General features: G+C 37.8%; 1 protein-coding gene across 1 annotated transcript in view; it reads left to right on the top strand.

The window, feature by feature from the left end:
• The window catches only part of DNAH7 (dynein axonemal heavy chain 7), a 255447-nt gene that overhangs the window by 114463 nt on the left and 120437 nt on the right, over positions 1–20547 (top strand). The window contains exons 34-40 of the mRNA XM_057316048.1: positions 1933–2064; positions 4110–4334; positions 6707–6904; positions 14486–14641; positions 15489–15657; positions 17546–17672; positions 18886–19105. Of these exons, the coding sequence (XP_057172031.1) occupies positions 1933–2064; positions 4110–4334; positions 6707–6904; positions 14486–14641; positions 15489–15657; positions 17546–17672; positions 18886–19105 (1227 nt within the window). The remainder of the gene's footprint in view (positions 1–1932; positions 2065–4109; positions 4335–6706; positions 6905–14485; positions 14642–15488; positions 15658–17545; positions 17673–18885; positions 19106–20547) is intronic.

The following is a 20547-nucleotide window of genomic DNA, read 5'->3' as shown; positions in this document are numbered from 1 at the left end:
ACGACATCGGCCAAAGCAACCTTTTTCATGACACATCCCCAAAGGCAAGAGAAACAAAAGATAAAATGAATTTATGGGACTTCATCAAGATTAAAAGTTTCTGCACATCCAAGGAAACAGTCAGAAAAACTAAGAGGCAGCCCACGGAATGGGAGAATATATTTGCAAATGACACTACAGATAAAGGACTGGTATCCAAGATCTACAAAGAACTTCTCAAACTCAATACACGAGAAACAAATAAACTAATCAAAAAATGGGCAGAAGTTATGAACAGACACTTTTCCAATGAAGACATACAAATGGCTAACAGACACATGAAAAAATGTTCAAAATCATTAGCCATCAGGGAAATTCAAATCAAAACCACACTGAGATACCACCTTACGCCAGTTAGAATGGCAAAAATAGACAAGGCAAGAAACAACAATTGTTGGAGAGGATGTGGAGAAAGGGGATCCCTCTTACACTATTGGTGGGAATGCAAGTTGGTACAGCCACTCTGGAAAACAGTGTGGAGGTCCCTTAAAAAGTTAAAAATTGAGCTACCCTATGATCCAGCCATTGCACTACTGGGTATTTACCCCAAAGATACAGACGTAGTGAAGAGAAGGGCCATATGCACCCCAATGTTCATAGCAGCAATGTCCATAATAGCTAAATTGTGGAAGGAGCCGAGATGCCCTTCAACAGATGACTGGATTAAGAAGTTGTGGTCCATATATACAATGGAATATTACTCAGCTATCAGAAAGAACGAGTTCTCAACATTTGCTACAACATGGACAGCACTGGAGGAGATAATGCTAAGTGAAATAAGTCAAGCAGAGAAAGACAACTATCATATGATTTCTCTCATCTATGGAACATAAGAACTAGGATGATCGGTAGGGGAAGAAAGGGATAAAGAAAGGGGGGGTAATCAGAAGGGGGAATGAAACATGAGAGACTACGGACTATGAGAAACAAACTGAGGGCCTCAGAGGGGAGGGGGGTGGGGGAAGGGGATAGACTGGTGATGGGTAGTAAGGAGGGCACATATTGCATGGTGCACTGGGTGTTATACACAACTAATGAATCATCGAGCCTTACATCGGAAACCGGGGATGTACTGTATGGTGACTAACAGAATATAATAAAAAATCATTAAAAAAAAAAAAAAAAAGAAACTCCATTGTCGTTTCTGCCTGTTTCTACTGGGACAGTGGCTGAAGATGCAGTCGGCTGCTTGTAATCTTCAGAGTCCGTTTCAGAGAGTTAGTGCTTATGTGTTAACCATGAAGCAATACCACTCTGAAGGTTGGAGGGAAGCTTGGTGGGAAGAAGACGCACATTTGTGGAGAACTTGCTGCAGGGTGCACGGTACTAGGAGCCGTATACACTATTGCATTTATTTTATAAACTGTCATGGTGAGACCCCCCCAAAAAATCAAGTGCGTGGTGTTTACGGCACTCTGGGAACATTTTGTGCTTTTCAGGACTTGCAAATTTATTTCATAGGAATGAGTTTACTATGAGTACTGCCTTGTAAAGATGTATAAAATAAGTTTGAAAACATTCATTAATTTTAATTCTCCGAAAGATTTTTTTTTTTAGGGTTTTGATTTTCATAATTGGTGTGAGATAGATTCTAGGTCATCGATGAAAGCAACTGAACATGTAAAAGATAACTTTTTGAATTTGGGGATCAGTGCAGGAGTGGCTCAGGAGTGCATCCACGGGACAGGACATCCAGGGGTGCCACCCGGTAGACAAGAGGGTTGATCTGTGCCTTAGTTTTCCCACCTGCAAAATGAGAATTATACTAGTGCTTTTTCATAGGACTATGGCTATGAGCACTAAGTAAGTTCAATAAGTATTAGTTGATGCTATTTTAATTAGTGCCTAATTTAAGTTAATTTGTTTTATACACTTTTCCCCCTGATTTTTCAGGAATTATCTCCTACTTCAGATACAAACTTAGTCCGATCCTTAATGAATCTAATAGACTGTTTTATGGATGACTTTGCTGATGAAGTCAAGGTGAGAGAGAGAAATGATCGAGAAACGTACTCCTTACTGGAGGTAAGATCCATTGCCTTTGAATCTTGCAATAGAAAGACATCTACTGTTTTCCCCAATGCTTCCTGATTAATAACTTTATTTTCCCCCTGGAACTAGAGGCCAGACAGCAAGGAAAAAGTCAGGCCCCCAGTAGTAGGTGCTTGTAGGGAAGCTCCTCCACCGGCAGTTCCATTGCATCATGAGGGTTGGGTGAAGCCCAATCATATCCTTAGATCTGCTACTGACATCTTAGGTCATTTAGCCTCAGAAATTATCAATCCCCGGGACATCAGTGACCATTTTTTTTTAAAAAAAGATCTTATTTATTTGAGAGGGAGAGAGAGCAGGTGAACGTGAGCAGGGGGAGGGGCAAAAGGAGAGGGAGGAGCAGACTCCCCTGCTGAGCAGGGAGCCTGACAGGGCTGGATCCCAGGACCCTGGAATTATGACCCCAGCCAAAGGCAGGCGCTTAACCTACCGAGCCACCCGGGTGCCCCAGCAGTGACCATTTGATAACAAGATTCACGTCCCCTTCAACCTGCAAATCATAATACTTCTTTGTGTTTTTCCTTGATTTTCTTCCCTTTTTTTTTGAGATATAAATGCTTAAAGTATATGTGTGTATATAAATATATATTTGGATTGAAGAAAGCAAGAAAACATGTATAAACACATTCTCCAAATAGAAATAAAATTATCAATGGACCTTGAATGTTCCTTAATAAAAACTTGTATATCGCTAATGGTAGTACTTCTAATGTGGTCAATATGTTGCTTTTATTACATATATCTATTAAATAAATTTTTAATTTAGTTTTAAATGGTTTCCAGAGAGAAACAGCCTGTTAATAATCTAGGAATAGGCAAACAGTGTTGAAGTAGAGTCCAAAACTTTTAAAAGCAGAGTCAAGATTGTGTTTGTTTTGGCATTATCAAGGGGATTTGAGGGGCATCTGGGCAGCTCCGTCAGTTAAGCATCCAACTCTAGATTTCAGCTCAGGTCATGATCTTGGGTCATGGAATAGAGCCTGACATTGGGCTCCACGCTCAGCTGGGAGTCTGCTTAAGATTCTCTCCCTCTGCCCCTCCCCTCCCACTCTCTCACCTCTCTCTCTCTCTCTCAAATAAATAAATCTTAAAGGGGGGTTTGGTTTTAAAACAAGAAAATAGGTTTTCTCTGTGCTATTCCTTATGTTCCACATATGAGTGAAACCACATAATGAGTAGCACGGAGGACCACAGAGGAAGGGAGGGAAAACTGAATGGAAAGAAATCAGAGAGGGAGACAAACCATGAGAAGCTCTGGACTCCGGGAAACTGAGGGTTACAGAAGGGAAGGGGGCTGGAGGATGGGGTAGCCAGGTGATGGGTATTAAGGCGGGCACGTGTTTTGATGAGCACTGGGTGTTATACGTAACTAATGAAGTGTTGAACACTACATCAAACACTAATGACATACTATATGTTGGCTAACTGAACATAATTAAAAAAAAAAAAAAAAAGGAAATAGGTTTTCTCATTTAGTGGTAGGTCTTGTCATCTGCTCTGTTTTCCTGCCTAAGCCTGGTAAGAAAAAGGCTTGCAGAATATCAGTTCTAGTTATGTAGTCAATGCTCAGATTGTTATTACAACAGGTAAATAAACAAATCTAAATTTGTTCTACTTTTAAGAAAACACTATCAAAATTTAAATTAAAAAGCGTGTATATTGTGAGGATTGGTTATTGCTTATTAAAATATGCCTTTATAAAAAGTTATCTCAATGTACTTTTTTAATATCAGAGTCCTGCCACGTACTTAAAATATCATGTGATTTACCAGACTAATCATTCTAAGGTTTCACAATGTACTTTGCATCGTATTATCTTTTCTGATAGCAAGATTTTATAAGACATGCAATTCGATCTCTTAAAATCTAATTATTATAAAATCCTGAGATAACCTACTATTACATATTAGTTTATTAAATTTCTTTCAAAGATATTAATCTGGCTGAGCTGATGCAAGCTTCAAGAATACATTAAAGTTATTCTTTAATGCACTCATCTTCTCATCTCTCCAATGCAGGGCATTTTTCTGTTTTCATTGATCTGGTCCATTGGAGCTTCCTGTAAAGATGATGATCGGTTGAAATTTGATAAGATTCTTCGAGAACTAATGGAAGGCCCAATTTCAGAACTAACTCGAAATAAGTTTAAATTACTGAGTGGCATGGAACAAACATCTTCAAAAGCACTAACCGTCCCATTTCCTGAAAAAGGAACAATTTATGATTATCGATTTGTCACTGAGGTAAGAGCTCTGAAGCAAGATTTACAACTTCTAACCGGGCAGAGTTCCCTCGGAGACAGTACGGCACATAATGGCCCTGGGGCCACCTTGTCACCACCGTTTACCTTCAGAGTCAGCATGGAGTAGTAGAGGAAGGAGCTCAGGCTTTGAGGTCAGACACATCAGGGTTTGAGCCACTTTCTGTATAGCTTTGGACTAGTAATCTTTCTGAACCTTATTTTTCTCTTTGATAAAATAAGATAAATAATAACAGCTGATGGTCTTATTGTATTCATTAAGTAAAAGTACACAGTATGACATCTAGTCCAGCACTAGGTGAATGCTGTTTTAGGATACCTCTTGGGATTCATACGGTGCATGTTAGCATATCACAGGTGCTAAGAAGTTCTGTAGGAACATAGCTGCGTTAGTGTTAATTCAACACTTCCCAAATGAATTGGACAATAAAACCTGGGTGGTGTTTGTTTACTTGTTATGTGTAACAGCTCCTATGAGTACTGTATTGAGGATGTTCAGGAATACCTATTTAAATACGGAGCCTCAAGTGAAATTGGACCATACTCTATCCCCAGAGGGTAATTCTATCTCACCAATATTTCTTTAATAAACTTATTTTTCTAAAGCCTCCCTAGACTCTGTTATCTGGATGGACCATGATCTCTCCAAACAGTTTCCTACTTTTAGACATTGAGCTGTTTTTGTTGTTTCTTAGTTTTTCTGCTTTGGTGAATATTGTTGTATACAAATCATTGTGTACGTATCTGATTGTTTCTTTAAGATAAGTTCCTAGAAAAGGAATTTGCTGTATCAATTTTTAAATTTTTATTGCTCTTGAGATGTATTGCCAAGCCCACCTCAGAAGAGATTCTTCACTCTGCCAGCCACAAGATACTATCCTTTTATTGTTTGCTAATTTTATTTCAAATTACTAACAATACCCTGCATTTTCAGAACACCTTGCAGTGTACTAAGCTTTTCCACAATCATTTCTATTTGTTTCCCAACATCTCAGTGAAATAGGAAAGATAGTATTATTTTGCAAATCTTCCCTCTGAGGAAATTAGGGCTCAGAGATATTATGTGATTTTTCCCAGTATCACAAAATCTCTAAATGAGTGTTCACTCCAGGTTTTTTGATTCTTAATCTTTCCTTACCCATATGGTGGCAAAAGATCCATGTTAGGAAAGATTATCAAGAATATGGGAAGGACATTGTTTCTTCATCAGTTCTAGAAAGTTCTAGATACTTCTTTGCAATACAGTTTTTCAACTTGATGTGAATTCACCCTCCTCAAAAAAAAAAATAAATAAAAATAAAAAAACCTGTACTATATGCATAGCACTGTGCCAGAGGATAAAAAAATGAGGAAGTCACTGTGCTGCCTCGGTGAGTTCTTAACCTCTTCAGAAGAGTGTCACGTGACACTTTAGGCCAAAAGAGTGGCCCAGGGGCCTGGGCATATTGGGAAACAGTAGGTCCCTCAATGGGGCTAGAGTGTGGGACACATGAAGGAAGGAGGGTCTGAATTCTGATGTGTTTTGAATGATGAGGGGCTTAAATTTGATTCTGTAAGAATGAAGAGAGCAGTGATGTTTTTCTAAGCAAGAGAGTTAACATGCTATTTTTGAAAGTTTTTGTTCTGAAGACTGCATAGCAAATACAAATTTTAGTTGACAAGCTAATTGGATACAAAGATAGAGTATAATGTTATTCATAATAATCTCAGATGAAGAAATCTTGTCCATTCTAGATGTTTGTTGCACAACAATCTGAATATAGTTAACACTATTGAACTGTATGCTTAAAAGGTCGAAGGTAAATTTTAGGAGTTTTTTTTTTTTTTAACCACAATTAACAAAAATCTCACCTGAAATGATAAGCTTATGTTATACATACCATTTTAAAAGTACAAGAAACATGCAGCTGATGTTCTAGAAAAAATTCTATATTGGTTAACACTTATTGAATAAAATTCCTTACTCTTTAATGCACTGATTAGTCTAGTTTTCTTAGTGCCATTAAAGAATCTAGCATTTAGCCAAAATATCTGATCTTTGGGTTAACATAATCAGTGGTTTCAGCAATCAGAAATATAACAGCATTGCCATTACATTTTGATTCAATAAAAGCCTAGTTTCTCCTCAATTTAACACAAAATTTAACTTTCAAATTCAGGGTGAAGTATTTTATAGGATAAAAATAAATATGTAAACATCAGTAGTTTGGTTTTTTGGGGTTTTGTTTTTGTTTTTGTTTTTTGGTTTTTTTTTTTTTTTTTTGGTCTTCATCTTTGATCTTTTCTACAATGGCACAGGATAACAGAGCTTTTAGAAGTATTTTATAACATTCCTCATTTGGCTGTTATAAACAGGGAATAGGAAGATGGGAACCATGGGTAAAGAAATTGGCAGAAGCTCCTCAAATTCCTAAAGATGTGATGTTTAATGAAATCATTGTACCAACTCTGGACACCGTCCGATGCTCTACCTTAATGGAATTGTTGACCACCCATCAAAAGCCTTCAATATTTGTAGGACCAACAGGAACTGGAAAGAGTGTTTATATTATTGTAAGTATTGTAGAAATCTACACGTTGAAGTGCATAATATTCCTAAGAATGTTATTTTTTAAACTACCTGAAATAGATTTCATGTTTTTTAAATATTAAAATATTTTGATGTGGTAGCCACAGAGAATTTTTGAGTAACTGCCTATTTTAGAAATTGACTAAAGATATGATGCCATTTTATATCACTAAATTATTGTACCTTTTTAAATTATTGTACCTTTTAAAATAGCTCATTTAGGATGAAGAAGTTCATATCCCTTGAAAGGAAGGGGTGTTTTATATTTAATTTTCAAAATTATTTAATATTTGGAGGATTACTATGTAGTAATAAAACTGATTTTCTTTGACTTCTGGAATCATACCCATTGTGTGTTTGATAAGAAAATGCTAGCTGCTGTAACAGATAATGCCCAAAATCTCAGTAGCTTTACACAGCCTTGGTTCCGTTGTGTTTAAAAGGTCATATTGAACAAAGACCAGTTCTTGCCACTAGTTTCAGATTTCTAAAGGCAGAAAGCTGGTTGGAGCTAATAGTAAGTAGCACCCACAGGTTTGTCATGACAAGTAAGTGCAAGTTCTCCCAGGGTCAGCTGGACAATGTGGAAGGTAAGTGGACCTCAGCTTTCTTGACTGCCCACAGTAATGGGGAGCCCCATTAGTTTCCTTATGGCAGAGAACTGTACAGTGCGGGTGTCCCTTTGGAAATGCGAAAGATCTTGCAGCTCTGCTCCTCTCAGAGAGCAAGCATTTGGAAGCTTTCCATGACAGCAGGCAAGACGGCATTGAGAGAACCACAGTGATGCCTGTAAGGTAGGACTTTTGTCTTTCTCTGTCTAGCTCTGCCCCCCACCTGGATGTGGGGTGGGAAGAAGACAGGGAAAGCAAGTAGAGGAGCCCAAAGAAGCCATCAATGGTCCCTCTCCCATTGCAGGATCTCCGTCAACAGACGTTCGCCCACTTTATGACAGTGCCTATTTCTAGTTCTTTATTGATTTTTTATTTTAATTTAATCTGCTAATCTTTTTGGAATGTATTTGGGCATATAGTTAAAACAGTTGTCCTAGTATCATTTATTGAATAATATCTTCCACAGAAGATTGAGACGGCACCCTTATCATAATCTAAATGTGGTATGCATCAGGGACTGTCCAAGGGCAGGGACGGGAGAAGTTTAAACTGAAATTTTAAATCAGGGTGTTGGTTTGACCAGAGTTAAAAAAAAAAAAAAAAAAGATCTTTCTGGAGGGAGGAGTTATGATGGTGGAGTAGTACGGGGACCCTGGGCTTGCCTTATTCCACAAACACAGCTAGATCAACATCAAATCATTATGAACAACTAGGAAATTGATCTGAGGATTAAGAAAACAGTCTGCACAATTGGAGGGAATGTGGCAGATGCAGAGTTTGGAGATATCAATTGCGGGAGAGAAAAGCTGTGGTGCCATGGAGGGTAAGGGGCCCTTTTTGTGGAGAGAAGTCAGGGAGAGAGGGAGAGGAAGAGGGTGGGAGACGAAGCAACGTGTAGGGTTAGCTCAAGATGCCATGGTATGGGGATCCCCTGGGTCACACTGGGAGAGATTTGTCTTCCTGGAGTACGTTTGGAAGAGGGCATTGCTTCTCCAAGGGCGCCACTGAGTGGCCATTCAACAGGGACAGAGGTGCAGGCAGAGGGCAGATAACCTCGTGACAGCTTTTCTCTGTGCTTTACCACAGACTCCAGGCACCACTGGGACCTTGCGATTGCTTTTCTGGGAGAGAACTAGAGGAGAGTGGGTCCGTACCTTGCTGGGTCATTTAAGATTTGGAATTTTGAATTGCAGCCACACGCCAGATGTAAAACAAGGAGAACTGTCAGCACCAGGCATGCTGATGGCACAGGCACAGACAGGTTGAACGTGGGGATCTAATGAGGGTCTGGAACACAGGAGGGGAGGCTATTTTTGTGAGTGCCTCCTGAACAGTGGTGCCTCCGAGGTCACGTACCTGGGGAGGAGAGGATGGGATGATGCCATCTTCCACACACACCCCAACCCTCCTCCCCACCCCCATCCATGCCCATCAGTACAGTTGGACTTTAGAGAGAAACACAGTGCCTCCAGTGGAGGCTGGAGTCGCTTACACCAAACTCCGCCCCCCTGCATCTTTACGAGGACAGGTCTGGCTGTGAGCCAGCTCAGCAGGTCTCTCCCTTAGAGGAACAGCCCAGGCTCCCCAATGTATACCAAATCTACTGATCACTGAGTGCTCCAAAGTGCCAGCTTCAGTTCTGGTGGAAATAGGACCAGGCTTTCTTTATTGTATTTTTTATTTTTTAACTTTTTAAAATTTCTTTTTCTTTTTCCCCTTTGGAATTAGACATAGTTTTTTGCTCTTTCTTGGTTTGCTTGTTTCCTTTTCTTGGGTTTTTTGTTTTGTTTTGTTTTGTTTTGTTTTGTTTTGTTTTGGATCAGGCTTCTCTCTTTTTTTCTTTTTTTCTTCTTTCTCCCCAAGCCCCTTTGAAATCAGGTTTATAGTTTTTTGTTAGTCTGTTTGTGTGGGGTTTTTTGTTCCTTTTCTTGTTCTCTTTTTTTGGATGAGGGTTCCCCCCCCACCAGGCTTATTTTAACAAACAAATCAAAGCATACCTAGTTAAAGGTCCAAACACTCCCATTGCAGGCAACAAGGAACTCTGCAGAGGACTGACCTGTGGGAAAAATAGCCAAAACACAACAACAGAGTACACACAGCATACACCAGAAATGTTTTCAGAAGCTCCAGGCCCTAGACAGTGTGTGATTCCTTCTTAATATAGTTTTAATCTCAGGAGCAGGAAACATAACAAGCTTTCATAACACACAAAAGACAGAAAGCTACACATAATGACAGAATGGAGGAATTCTCTCCAAAAGAAAGATCAAGAAGAAATCACGGCCAGGGATCTGCTCGAAACAGGTATAAGCAATATATCTGAACAAGAATTTAGAACAGCAGTCATAAGAACACTGGCTGGCCTTGAAAGAAGCATAAAAGACACCAGAGAAACACTGGCTATAGAGATAAGAGACATAAAAACTAGTCAGGCTGAAATAAAAAATGCTATGACTGAGATGCAAAACTGTACCTAATCACAGGGAGGCTGGAAGAAGCAGAGGAACAAATAAGTGATACAGAAGATAAAATTATGGAAAATAATGAAGCTGAAAAAAAAGCCTATTAGATTACCTATTAGATCACAAATATAGATTTAGGGAACTTAGTGATTCCATAAAACACAAGAATATCCATATTGTAGGAGTCCCAGAAGAAGAAGAGCAGGAAAGGGGGGCAGAAGGTTTATTAGAACAAATTATAGCTGAAAAGTTCTCTAATCTGGGGAAGGAAACAAGTGTTTAAGTCTAAGAGGCACAGAGAACTCCCTTCAAAATCAACAAAAACAGGTTAACACCAAGACATATCCTAGTGAAACTTGCAAAATACAAAGATAGAGATTCTGAAAGTAGCTAGGGAAAAAAACGTCCTTAACCTACAAGGGTAGACATATAAGGTTAGCAGCAGACCTGGCCACAGTAACTTAGCAGGCCAGAAGAGGGTGGTATGAAATATTCAATGTGCTAAGGGGAAAAATATGCAGCCAAGAAGACTTTATCCAGCAAGGTTGTCATTCAGAATAGAAGGAAAGATAGAGTTTCCCAGACAAGCAACAACTAAAGGAGTTCATGAACACTAAACCAGCTCTGCAAGAAATATTAAAGGGGACCCTTTGAATGGGAGAGAGAGACCAAAAGCAGCAGACTTGGAAGGAACAGAGACAATCTACAGGAACTGTACAGGTAATACAATGGCACTAATTCATGTCTATCAATAATTATTCTGAATGTAAATGGACTCAGTGCTCTAATCAAAAGACACAGGGTATCAGAATAAATTTAAAAACAAGACCCACCAATATGCTGCTTACAAGACTCATTTTAGACCCAAAGACATCTGCAGATTGAGAGTGAGGGCATGGAGAACAATTTATCATACTAATGGTTTTCAAAAGAAAGCTGGAGTAGCCATACATATAACAGAAAATTAGATTTTAAACCAAAGACTGTAATAAGACATGGAGAAGGGCACTACATCATAATAAAGGGGTCTATCCAACAAGAAGATTGAACAATTGTAAATATTTATGCCCATAAATTGGGAGCACCGAAATACATAAATCAAATCAATTATTAACAAGCATAAATTCATTGACAATAATACAATAATAGTGGGGAACTTTACCACCCCACTCACAGCAATGGACAGATCATCTAAGCAGAAGATCAACAAGGGAAATGATGACTTTGCATGACACACTGGATCAGATGTTTAGATGTTTAGAACATTTCATCCTAAAGCATCAGAATACACATCCTTTTGAAGTGCACATGGAATATTCTTCAGAATAGATCACATACTGCGTCACAAAACAGGCTTAACCAGTACAAAAAGATTGAGATCATGCCATGCATATTTTCTGACCACAATGCTATGAAACTTGAAGTCAACCACAAGAAAAAGTTTGGAAAGACGACAAATACATGGAGGTTAAAGACATCCTACTAAAGAATGAATGGGTTAACCAGGAAATTAGCTAAAAAAAATACATGGAAGCAAATAAAAATGAAAACAACAGTCTAAAACCTTTGGGACACAGCAAAGGCAGTTATAAGAGGGAAGCTATAGCAATATAGGTCTACCTCAAGAAGAAAAAAAAGTCTCAAATACACAACTTAACTTTACACCTAAAGGAGCTGAAAAAAGAACAGCAAATGAAGCGTAAAACCAGGAGGAGGGAAAAATTAAGATTAGAGCAGAAATAAATGATACAGAAATTTAAAAAAAAAACAGCAGAACAGATCAACAAAACTAGGAGCTGGTTGTTTGGAAGAATTAACAAAATTGATAAACTCCCATCCAGACTTATAAAAAAGAAAAGAGAAAGGACCCAAATAAATAAAATCACAAATGAAAGAGGAGAGATCAAAACCAACAATGCAGAAATACAAACAATTATAAGAGAATATTATGAGCAATTATATGCCAACAAATTGGGCAATCTGGAAGAAATGGAGAAATTCCTAGAAACATATAAACTACCAGAACTGAAGCAGGAATAAATAGAAAATTTGAATAAACCCATAACCAGTGAAGAAATTGTATAAGTAATCAAAAATCTCCCAACAAATAAGAGTCCTGAGCCACAGCTTCTGAGGGGAATTCTACCAAACATTTATTTATTTATTTATTTATTTATTTATTTATTTATTTATTTAAGATTTTATTTATTTATGTGACAGAGAGACAGCCAGCAAGAGAGGGAGCACAGCAGAGGAGTGGGAGAGGAAGAAGCAGGCTCCCAGCAGAGGAGCCCGATGTGGGACTTGATCCTGGAACGCCGGGATCACGCCCTGAGCCGAAGGCAGACGCTTAATGACTGCGCTACCCAGACGCCCCTCTACCAAACATTTAAAGAAGAATTAATACGTCTTCTTCTGAAGCTGTTCCAAAACTAGAAATGGAAGGAAAACTTCTAAACTCTATGAGGCCAGCATTATCTTGATTCCAAAACCAGACAAAGACCGCACTAGAAAAGAGAATTACAGACCGATATCCCTGATGAACACGGATGCAAAAATTTTCAACAAGATACTAGTTAATAGAATCCAACAGTACATACAAGGATTATTCACCACGATCAAGTGGGATTTATTCCTGGGCTGCAGGGGTTGTTCAACATCTGCAAATCAATCAAGGTGATAGGTCACATTAATAAAAAAGTATAAGAACTATATGACCTCTCAATGGATGCAAAAAGAGAAAAGCATTTGACAAAATACAGCACCCTTTCTTGCTTTAAAAACCCTCAAGAAAGAAGGGCTAGAAGGAACATACCTCAAATGTCATAAAGGCCCTATAGGAAAGACCCGCACTGAATATCATTCTCAATGGGGGAAAAGTGAGAGCTTTTCCCCTAGGGTCAGGAACACGACGGGGATGTCCACTCTCACCACTGTTGTTCATCATAGGACTGGAAGTCTTGGCCTCAGCAACTAGACAAAAAAAAAGAAAAGTCATCCAATTTGGCAAAGAAGAAGTCAAACTTTAATTCTTCACAAACAACATGACACTCTATGTGGAAAACCCAAAAGACTCCACCAAAACATTGCTAGAACTAATAGATGAATTCAGCAAAGTGGCAGGATATAAAACCCTAAAACCCTAAACACAAGCAGGGGGAGTGGGAGAGGAAGAAGCAGACTCATAGCAGAGGAGCCTGATGTGGGGCTCCATCCCATAACGCCCAGGATCACGCCCTGAGCCGAAGGCAGCTGCTTAACCGCTGTGCCACCCAGGCGCTCCCACAAGAGACTCTTAACTATAGACAACAAACTGAGGGCTGCTGGAGGGGATGTATGTGGGGGGATGAGCTAAATGGGTGATGGGCATTAAGGAGACACTTGTTGTGGTGAGCACTGGATGTTATATAAGTGATCGATCACTAAATTCTACTCCTGAAACCAATACTACATTATATGTTAACTAACTTGAATTTAAATTAGAAAAAAGTTCAAAAACAAAAAAACAAAAAAAGATCTTTCTGAAAATCTACAGAAAGCTGACATTTACCCAAGATATCATCAAGAGTCAAGGAACGGAGAATTGACATTGTTAAAGGCAGTGGTTGAAGAAAAATAAAGCCTTTTGTCACTTGTACCCTCATCCCAAATTCAGCCCAGGCATTAAAACTGCCCAGGCAGAAAAAAAAAGAATACTTTTTACAAAATGGGGAACATACTTTGCGTTTTATTTTGTAATCTGCTTTTTCTACCAAATGTAATGCAAATATTTTCCTATGTCTTTTTTTTAAAGATTTTATTTATTTATTTGCAGAGAGAGACAACGAGAGAGGGAACACAAGCAAGGGGAGTATGAGAGGGAGAAGCAGGCTCCCCGCCGAGCAGGGAGCCCAATGCAGGGCTTAATCCCAGGACCCTGGGACCATGACCTGAGCCGAAGGCAGATGCTTAATGGCTGAGCCATCCAGGCGCCCCCCTATGTCATTATTCTTTTACAAGATGATTTGTAGAACACGTCCTGATTAAGAATCATTGTAATTACACCTGCTTTCTCGCAAAATCCACTTTGAAAATAGTTATATTATTTAAGCTTCCTAACCAATAGGAAACTTGGTATTTAAGTAGAAAGATAAGCTATAATAAAATGAACATTGATCTGGAAAGAGACACATGGCAATCTGAATTCTTGTCCCTCCCCTGAGGCCTTAAGCAAGTTTCTTAGCCTCTGAGTCCCCATGACCTCATGTGAAGAGGGCATTGTACTCTGCATGGTGGCTTTGGAAATCAGAGAAGCCACATGCATGGGGCCTGGACAAACGGGCATGCCACTGGTATGGTAACTATTATCTCTATTGATTCCATCTCTTCTTTCACATTGTTATGACACTCTAAGTTTAAATTCAAGTGTGTCAACAATGATGTTTAGTGTTTGTTTTGAAATGTCAGGGTATAATTCCAACTATGGCTCATTTTATTATTTCCTGTTATATAGAATTTTCTATTAAATCAACTCAATAAAGAAATCTACAAGCCTCTGCTAATTAACTTCTCAGCACAAACTACAGCAGCTCAAACTCAGAATATTATCATGTCAAAATTGGACAAAAGAAGAAAGGGAGTTTTTGGTCCTCCTTTGGGCAAGAGAATGGTAATTGCTCTCTGTTTCTATACATATGGTAATACAGCACTGGTCCTCTTCATGTCCCCTGCTACACTCAGAACAAGGAAACCAGATATACTAGGATTTGACATCTTTTTGTACAGTTTTTTTTTTATCACAAATTTTTTTAAAGATTTAATTTTTAAGTAATCTCTATACCCAACATGGTGCTCGAACTTACAACCCCAAGAAGAGTTTCATGCTCTACTGACTGTGATAGCCAGGTGCCCCTTTAATCACAAATTTTGATGAGGTTTTCCTTAAAGTGTGTTCATATTTGCATGTGGATTAGACAACTTGACATTAAAAACAAGCAATTGCCCTTTGAATTAAAAAGTAGAATATTCATCTCGGAAATTATCTACCTTTCTAATTCTCTGATTAACATTTTTATTCAGCAGAGTATTGCTGCTTGCTCCTCTAGACCTTTAAACAACCTAGCTATCAATTGACTTCTCTGTGTTCCTTTGCTACAAATACCCTTCTGAACCTCACTTGTCACCACTCAGAGGTTATAATCATTTTAAAATCCTACCTTTCTCACTTGCTTTAATGTACTGAAATTGTATAAGGAAAAAGAGGAGGCATATTGATAAACAAATTGGGCGAGAGGATGAATAAGTCCTCAACTCTTAATCTATAAAGGTTAGTAACGAGACTTTCCCTATTCCTTAGAAGCATGGATGCTAGGGAATATTATTCTTGATTTGAAAGGAGAACATCATTTCTCACGTATGTATGCTACAAGAAGATATTGCCTCAATACTGTTTATACAATAGGACAATATAGTAAGGTGTTAATATTTTCTAATATCACTCCTCTTTTTGCTCTCAGGTTGTCTTTGTAGATGATGTCAATATGCCCGCTCGGGAAGTATATGGTGCTCAGCCTCCCATTGAGTTGCTTAGACAATGGCTAGATCACTGGAATTGGTATGACCTAAAAGATTGTTCTATGATTAAACTAGTGGACATTCAAATCATGTGTGCTATGGGACCTCCAGGTATGTTTTCTGAGTTTGTGATTACCAAATTGAGAATCATTCTGGCTATACCTAGAGAGATGGCTAGAGAAAGAAAGAGAAACCCAACTGGACATTCTGAGTTACAATTTTCTGTGTGTATGTTTTCTCTGTGTATACTTGGTACCTACGGGAATGTACTACAATGGTCAACAGTACAAAGTGGGTTGCCTTGCTTGGGGCCATTCTCCGACCAACTCTTCCAGATCCTTTTTCTCCCACCTTCTGTGACTTTGCACTTCCTTTCTCTGTATTCCAAGGACCCAGATCCTTGTGAAGCAGCTCATTTCCCTGTTATATTCCTTAATTCTTCAACTGTGTGAAATCCCCATTTCTACACCAATCAAGTCCTATTCTAGCGAGTCTTTGGATTTGGACAGACTGTTAAGAGGAATTTAAGTAGAAAATAGCCCAAAGAATTAACCCTTAAAGATTCTTTACATTTCTCAAGGGAAATGGATAAACTCAAAGGAATCTATGCAGGGGAAATTTTTCTATGATGGGGTATCAAAAGTGGCTTGATTCAACTGACTGGACATTCTTAACTGTTTTTTCCCTGAACTCAAGCTGGTATTCTAGTCTTTAAAAATTCCTTTTCTCCATATATCATTTCTTCAGGCAATCTCTTTGGTATTTGCCTCCTGACCCCCTGACCTTTTGTGACCTGTAACCCAGCCAGATTGCTCTGAGTCAGTAATTACTCTCAGCACACTTCCTGGGCCATTTCAAATGCTTTTTTTTTTCCTTTTCTTTTTTTTTTCTTCCAAGTTTTTATTTAAATTCTAGCTGGTTAGCATACAGTGTAATATTACTTTCAAGTGTAGGATTTAGTGATTCATCGTGTACATGCAACACCCAGTGCTCTCACAAGTGCCCTCCTTAATCTCCATCACCTATTTAACCCATCCCCCTGCCCACCTCCTCTCCAGCAACCCTCAGTTTGTTCTCTATAGTTAAGAGTCTGTTTTATGGTTTGCCTCTCTTTTCTTTTCTAAAAAACTAAGATTTGTCTATATATTTGAAGATAATAATACCAATAATTTTTTTAAATGATGTTACATTCTAAGTTAGTTATTAAAGCCTCATATTTGAGGGGCTCCTGAGTGGCTCAGTCAGTTAAGTGTCCAACTCTTGATTTTGACTCAGGTCATGATCTCAGGATCGTGAGATCAAGCCCCACGTCAGGCTCCACACTCAGCATGGAGTCTGCTTGAGATGTTCTCCCTCTCCCTCTGCCGCTCCCTCCACTTGTGCATGTTCTCTCTCAAATAAATAATTTTTTTTTAAAAAGCCTCATCTTTGAAAATGTAATCATTATTTTATGAAAGTGAAACAGTCCCCAAATTTTTAAAAATGCAAGCTGTCAATGAAGCAGACACCTGAACAAAATAAACTAGTCTTCAGGAAATTCATTTTAGGATGTAGGGGAAGAGTTAGGCTAAATGTTAAGAGTGTGCTGAATTTCAGCCATGTGGGAAGGACTCTAAGTTTGATCAGTCATATTTGCCAATATTATATATAATATTACTATTGTATAATGTTTTATCTTACTGTTATACTGTAATGAGGATGTTTACAGTTTATTGCTTTGGGCTATATGAGTCACAGACAAGGTGGCCTTCTGTTTGGTCTGATTTTCTTTGGTAAATTGACCTGACCTAAGAACTCAATCAGATAATTCAACTAGAAAAACGGTGTGTTAAGTTTGAGGGGGAAACTGTTTTTCAGGGTTACCCAAAAATTACTATTAATTTCTCTGTATGCTGTGAATTTGTCCATCTTTCAAGTTGTTTTTTGCTTTAAAATATTAGAGAAAATATTCTACTGTGTATTAGTAACACTGTTAAGAGGTACTCTTTTTAATATTTAGGTGGTGGTCGAAATCCAGTAACTCCCCGATATATGAGACATTTCAATATTATAACAATCAATGAGTTTAGTGATAAATCCATGTTTACAATCTTCTCCAGAATCTTAACCTGGCATTTAAAAATCTGGTAAGTAATTTAAAGTGTGTTTCTTTTTTCATTAGAGGATATAAAGTCTTTTGGAAACATATCAATATAAGTAGTGCTTCTCAAAATATTCCCTGAAAACATCCCTAGATAAAGAAAAAGATAACAGGTTACATTGCTCCCCTCTGCTGTTCTCATCTCCAGGTATGGGAGCATAACACGAAGGAGCCAGAGTATCTTTCTCTTTTTGTCCAATGTCTTGAATTTTAGTCCCAAAGTCCATACAAATTTTGCACTCTGCTGTATAGTATGTCCATGGTGGAATTATTAATGTTCTGAATTTTCACTATGTAAGGCACTAAATGCTGGAAAGCTGTATGCTAGGTTTATCCTGTGACTTTGATACCCTGTAGTAGAACTCTTGAGTTCCCCAAGGAGGTTCGTGTCTAAGCTTGAATGTAGCCTTTGAGCCTGTACTCTGGGGGGAAAAGTTGCTGCCTAGCTCTGGACATTCAGTGCTTCTCCACATGGTGTGCAGAAGTCAGGGAGCCAAGTGGACCTGGGCAGTGCAAGTCTCAGCTCCCTGATGATGTCCATTCTCAGGAAATTGTCATTCCTTGCCCTATCCAGAGATGATGGAGAAGGACAGCTGGCTCCTCGTCAAGCCAGAAGTTAAAGATAGTCAGTTTTTCCAAATGGATATTTGTTCTACATGTTCTTTCTACCCTAATTGTGACTTTTGTCCTTCTTTTGTTAATCCTGACTCACTATTTCACTTTCTTTTTAACTCTCCTTTTTCTTTCTCTCTTTTTCTTATTCTTTCTGTATTTTTATTTCCTTCCTTTTTTTCTCTGAAAATACTCATTTCACCAGTGTTCTTCAGGGATTCCTTTTATATGCAATTGAAAATGCTGAGGTGAAAGTGATTAGGACACTTTTGTCTAGTGGATGCTGGATTTGAGTTATATAATTGGGGTTCCTCGGCTGGTCTTTTGTCCACTTATTTAAGTGGTTTTAAGTCCATTACATTAGTCCTTCCTTCCCCTGGAGTTTCTTTGAAGATAAAATAAAATAATGAATGGAAAGTAGTTTTAAAAGAAATTAAAATTCTATTATTATTATTTATTATTATTATAAGAAATGGTAATTTTATAAATTAAATTGATTTATTCAGAATAAATTTCACATTGGGCATGCTAAATATCATTTATGTATCATATATGCTAACATTTTCTCTTTATTAATTTTTTTTAAGTTATAAATTTCCAGACGATTTTCTAGATTTGACAACCCAAATTGTTAATGGTACGATGGCTCTATATAAAGAAGCCATGAAGAATCTCTTGCCTACTCCAGCTAAATCTCACTACTTGTTCAACCTCCGTGATTTCTCCCGTGTCATTCAGGGAGTTTGCTTGTCAAGACCAGAAACAGCAGAAACCAAAGAAGTCATTAAACGTCTCTGGGTTCATGAGGTAAATTTTTGTGTTATTGAAATAAAATGCAAGAAACAAAGATTTTATCATGACAACAACTGGGTAAAAAGAAACATTTAGCAATTTATATTGTTGAAATGCATTCAGCTATTTGGCATTATGAAGGCCAATGATCAAGGTAATTTAAAAGAATATTTAACACTAATATATTTTATTATATTTAAAAAGGATTATCTCTTATTTTTGGAAACTTTTGTTGACTTACAACATATTTCGAAGCAGGTATCACTTTGGGTCAATCTCCTTTAAGTAACTTAATCCTCATAAGTTCGATTTCAAATATTTTGAGATGGAATACTTTTTACGGAGCTGTTTTTATAAGAAATGAATGCATTTATTTTCATTACTTACTTGTATTTCTAGGTACTAAAACAACTGCAAAGCAAACCAGTTTTGAAAGCATAAAACTATATTAAAAATATATTTAAGTTCCTTTTTGGGAAGAGGTATGTGAGTGAACACTTTTTTGTAAAAATTTGTGGAAGGAAGGAGAGAAAGAATATAAAAAGGCATCAAAAATAATAGTTCAATATCTTAAAAACAGACAAAGAATCATAGGAAAGTTAAAGAAAAATGTTTTGTTTTTAATATGTAAATAATATAGCTATTTTAATTTTAATAATGTAGTTAAGAAATCTAGAAAATAGGAACGGGCTATGTTAAAACCATGTGCTATAGAGAGAAAAATTTCAAAAGAGTATTTAGAAATGGAATTTTTAATGAAATTCACAATATAACTTGAAATTTTTAATGAGTACTTCATATTTATATAATGTAATGAGTTTAAGTTCTTAGCTCAAAACCGTTCAATAGCACTCTACTTCATTGGGAGGGATTGAACATAAAAGTCTGGTAGCCCCTAAGATCTCATATGTGTACCTCTTTCCTAGCTCCCCTCAGGCTGCCTCTTGCTCTCTCACTCACTCACCTTCACCAGCAACACAGGCCTAGTGGCTATTCTCTCTGCCTGGAATGCTGTTTCCCCAGATCCTGAGCTAGCTTCCTACTGCCTTTGATCAAATCTTTCCTACTCCATGAGGCCCACACTGACCACCCTATTGTATACAACAGGCTCATACCTCACTAGCAGTTCCAGTCTTTCTTGACTTACTCTATTTTTCTTTTTTTCATGACATTTATTAGCATCTAACATGCCATATAATTTATTTGTCATGTTTATTGTCTGTCTCCCTCAGATAGCAGGCAAGCTCCATGAGGTCAGAGATTTTTTTTTTTTTTTTTTTGGTCACTGATTTATCCACAGTGCTGAGAACAGTGCTAAGACACATTGTTCTCAACATTTCAAAAAAATATGAAGTGCTGGAAATCAACACTCTATTTGTGCTTTGTTTCTATTCACTCAAAAAAGACTTCCTAAGGGTCTAATATAGGTCAGATACTACCTTAGGTGTCCCTTTCCT

Source organism: Ursus arctos, unplaced genomic scaffold (genome assembly GCF_023065955.2).
Source record: "Ursus arctos isolate Adak ecotype North America unplaced genomic scaffold, UrsArc2.0 scaffold_1, whole genome shotgun sequence".
Classification (NCBI taxonomy): domain Eukaryota; kingdom Metazoa; phylum Chordata; class Mammalia; order Carnivora; family Ursidae; genus Ursus; species Ursus arctos.
Note: the sequence above shows the minus strand (reverse complement) of the source record. Positions and strands in the feature narration are given on the sequence as shown.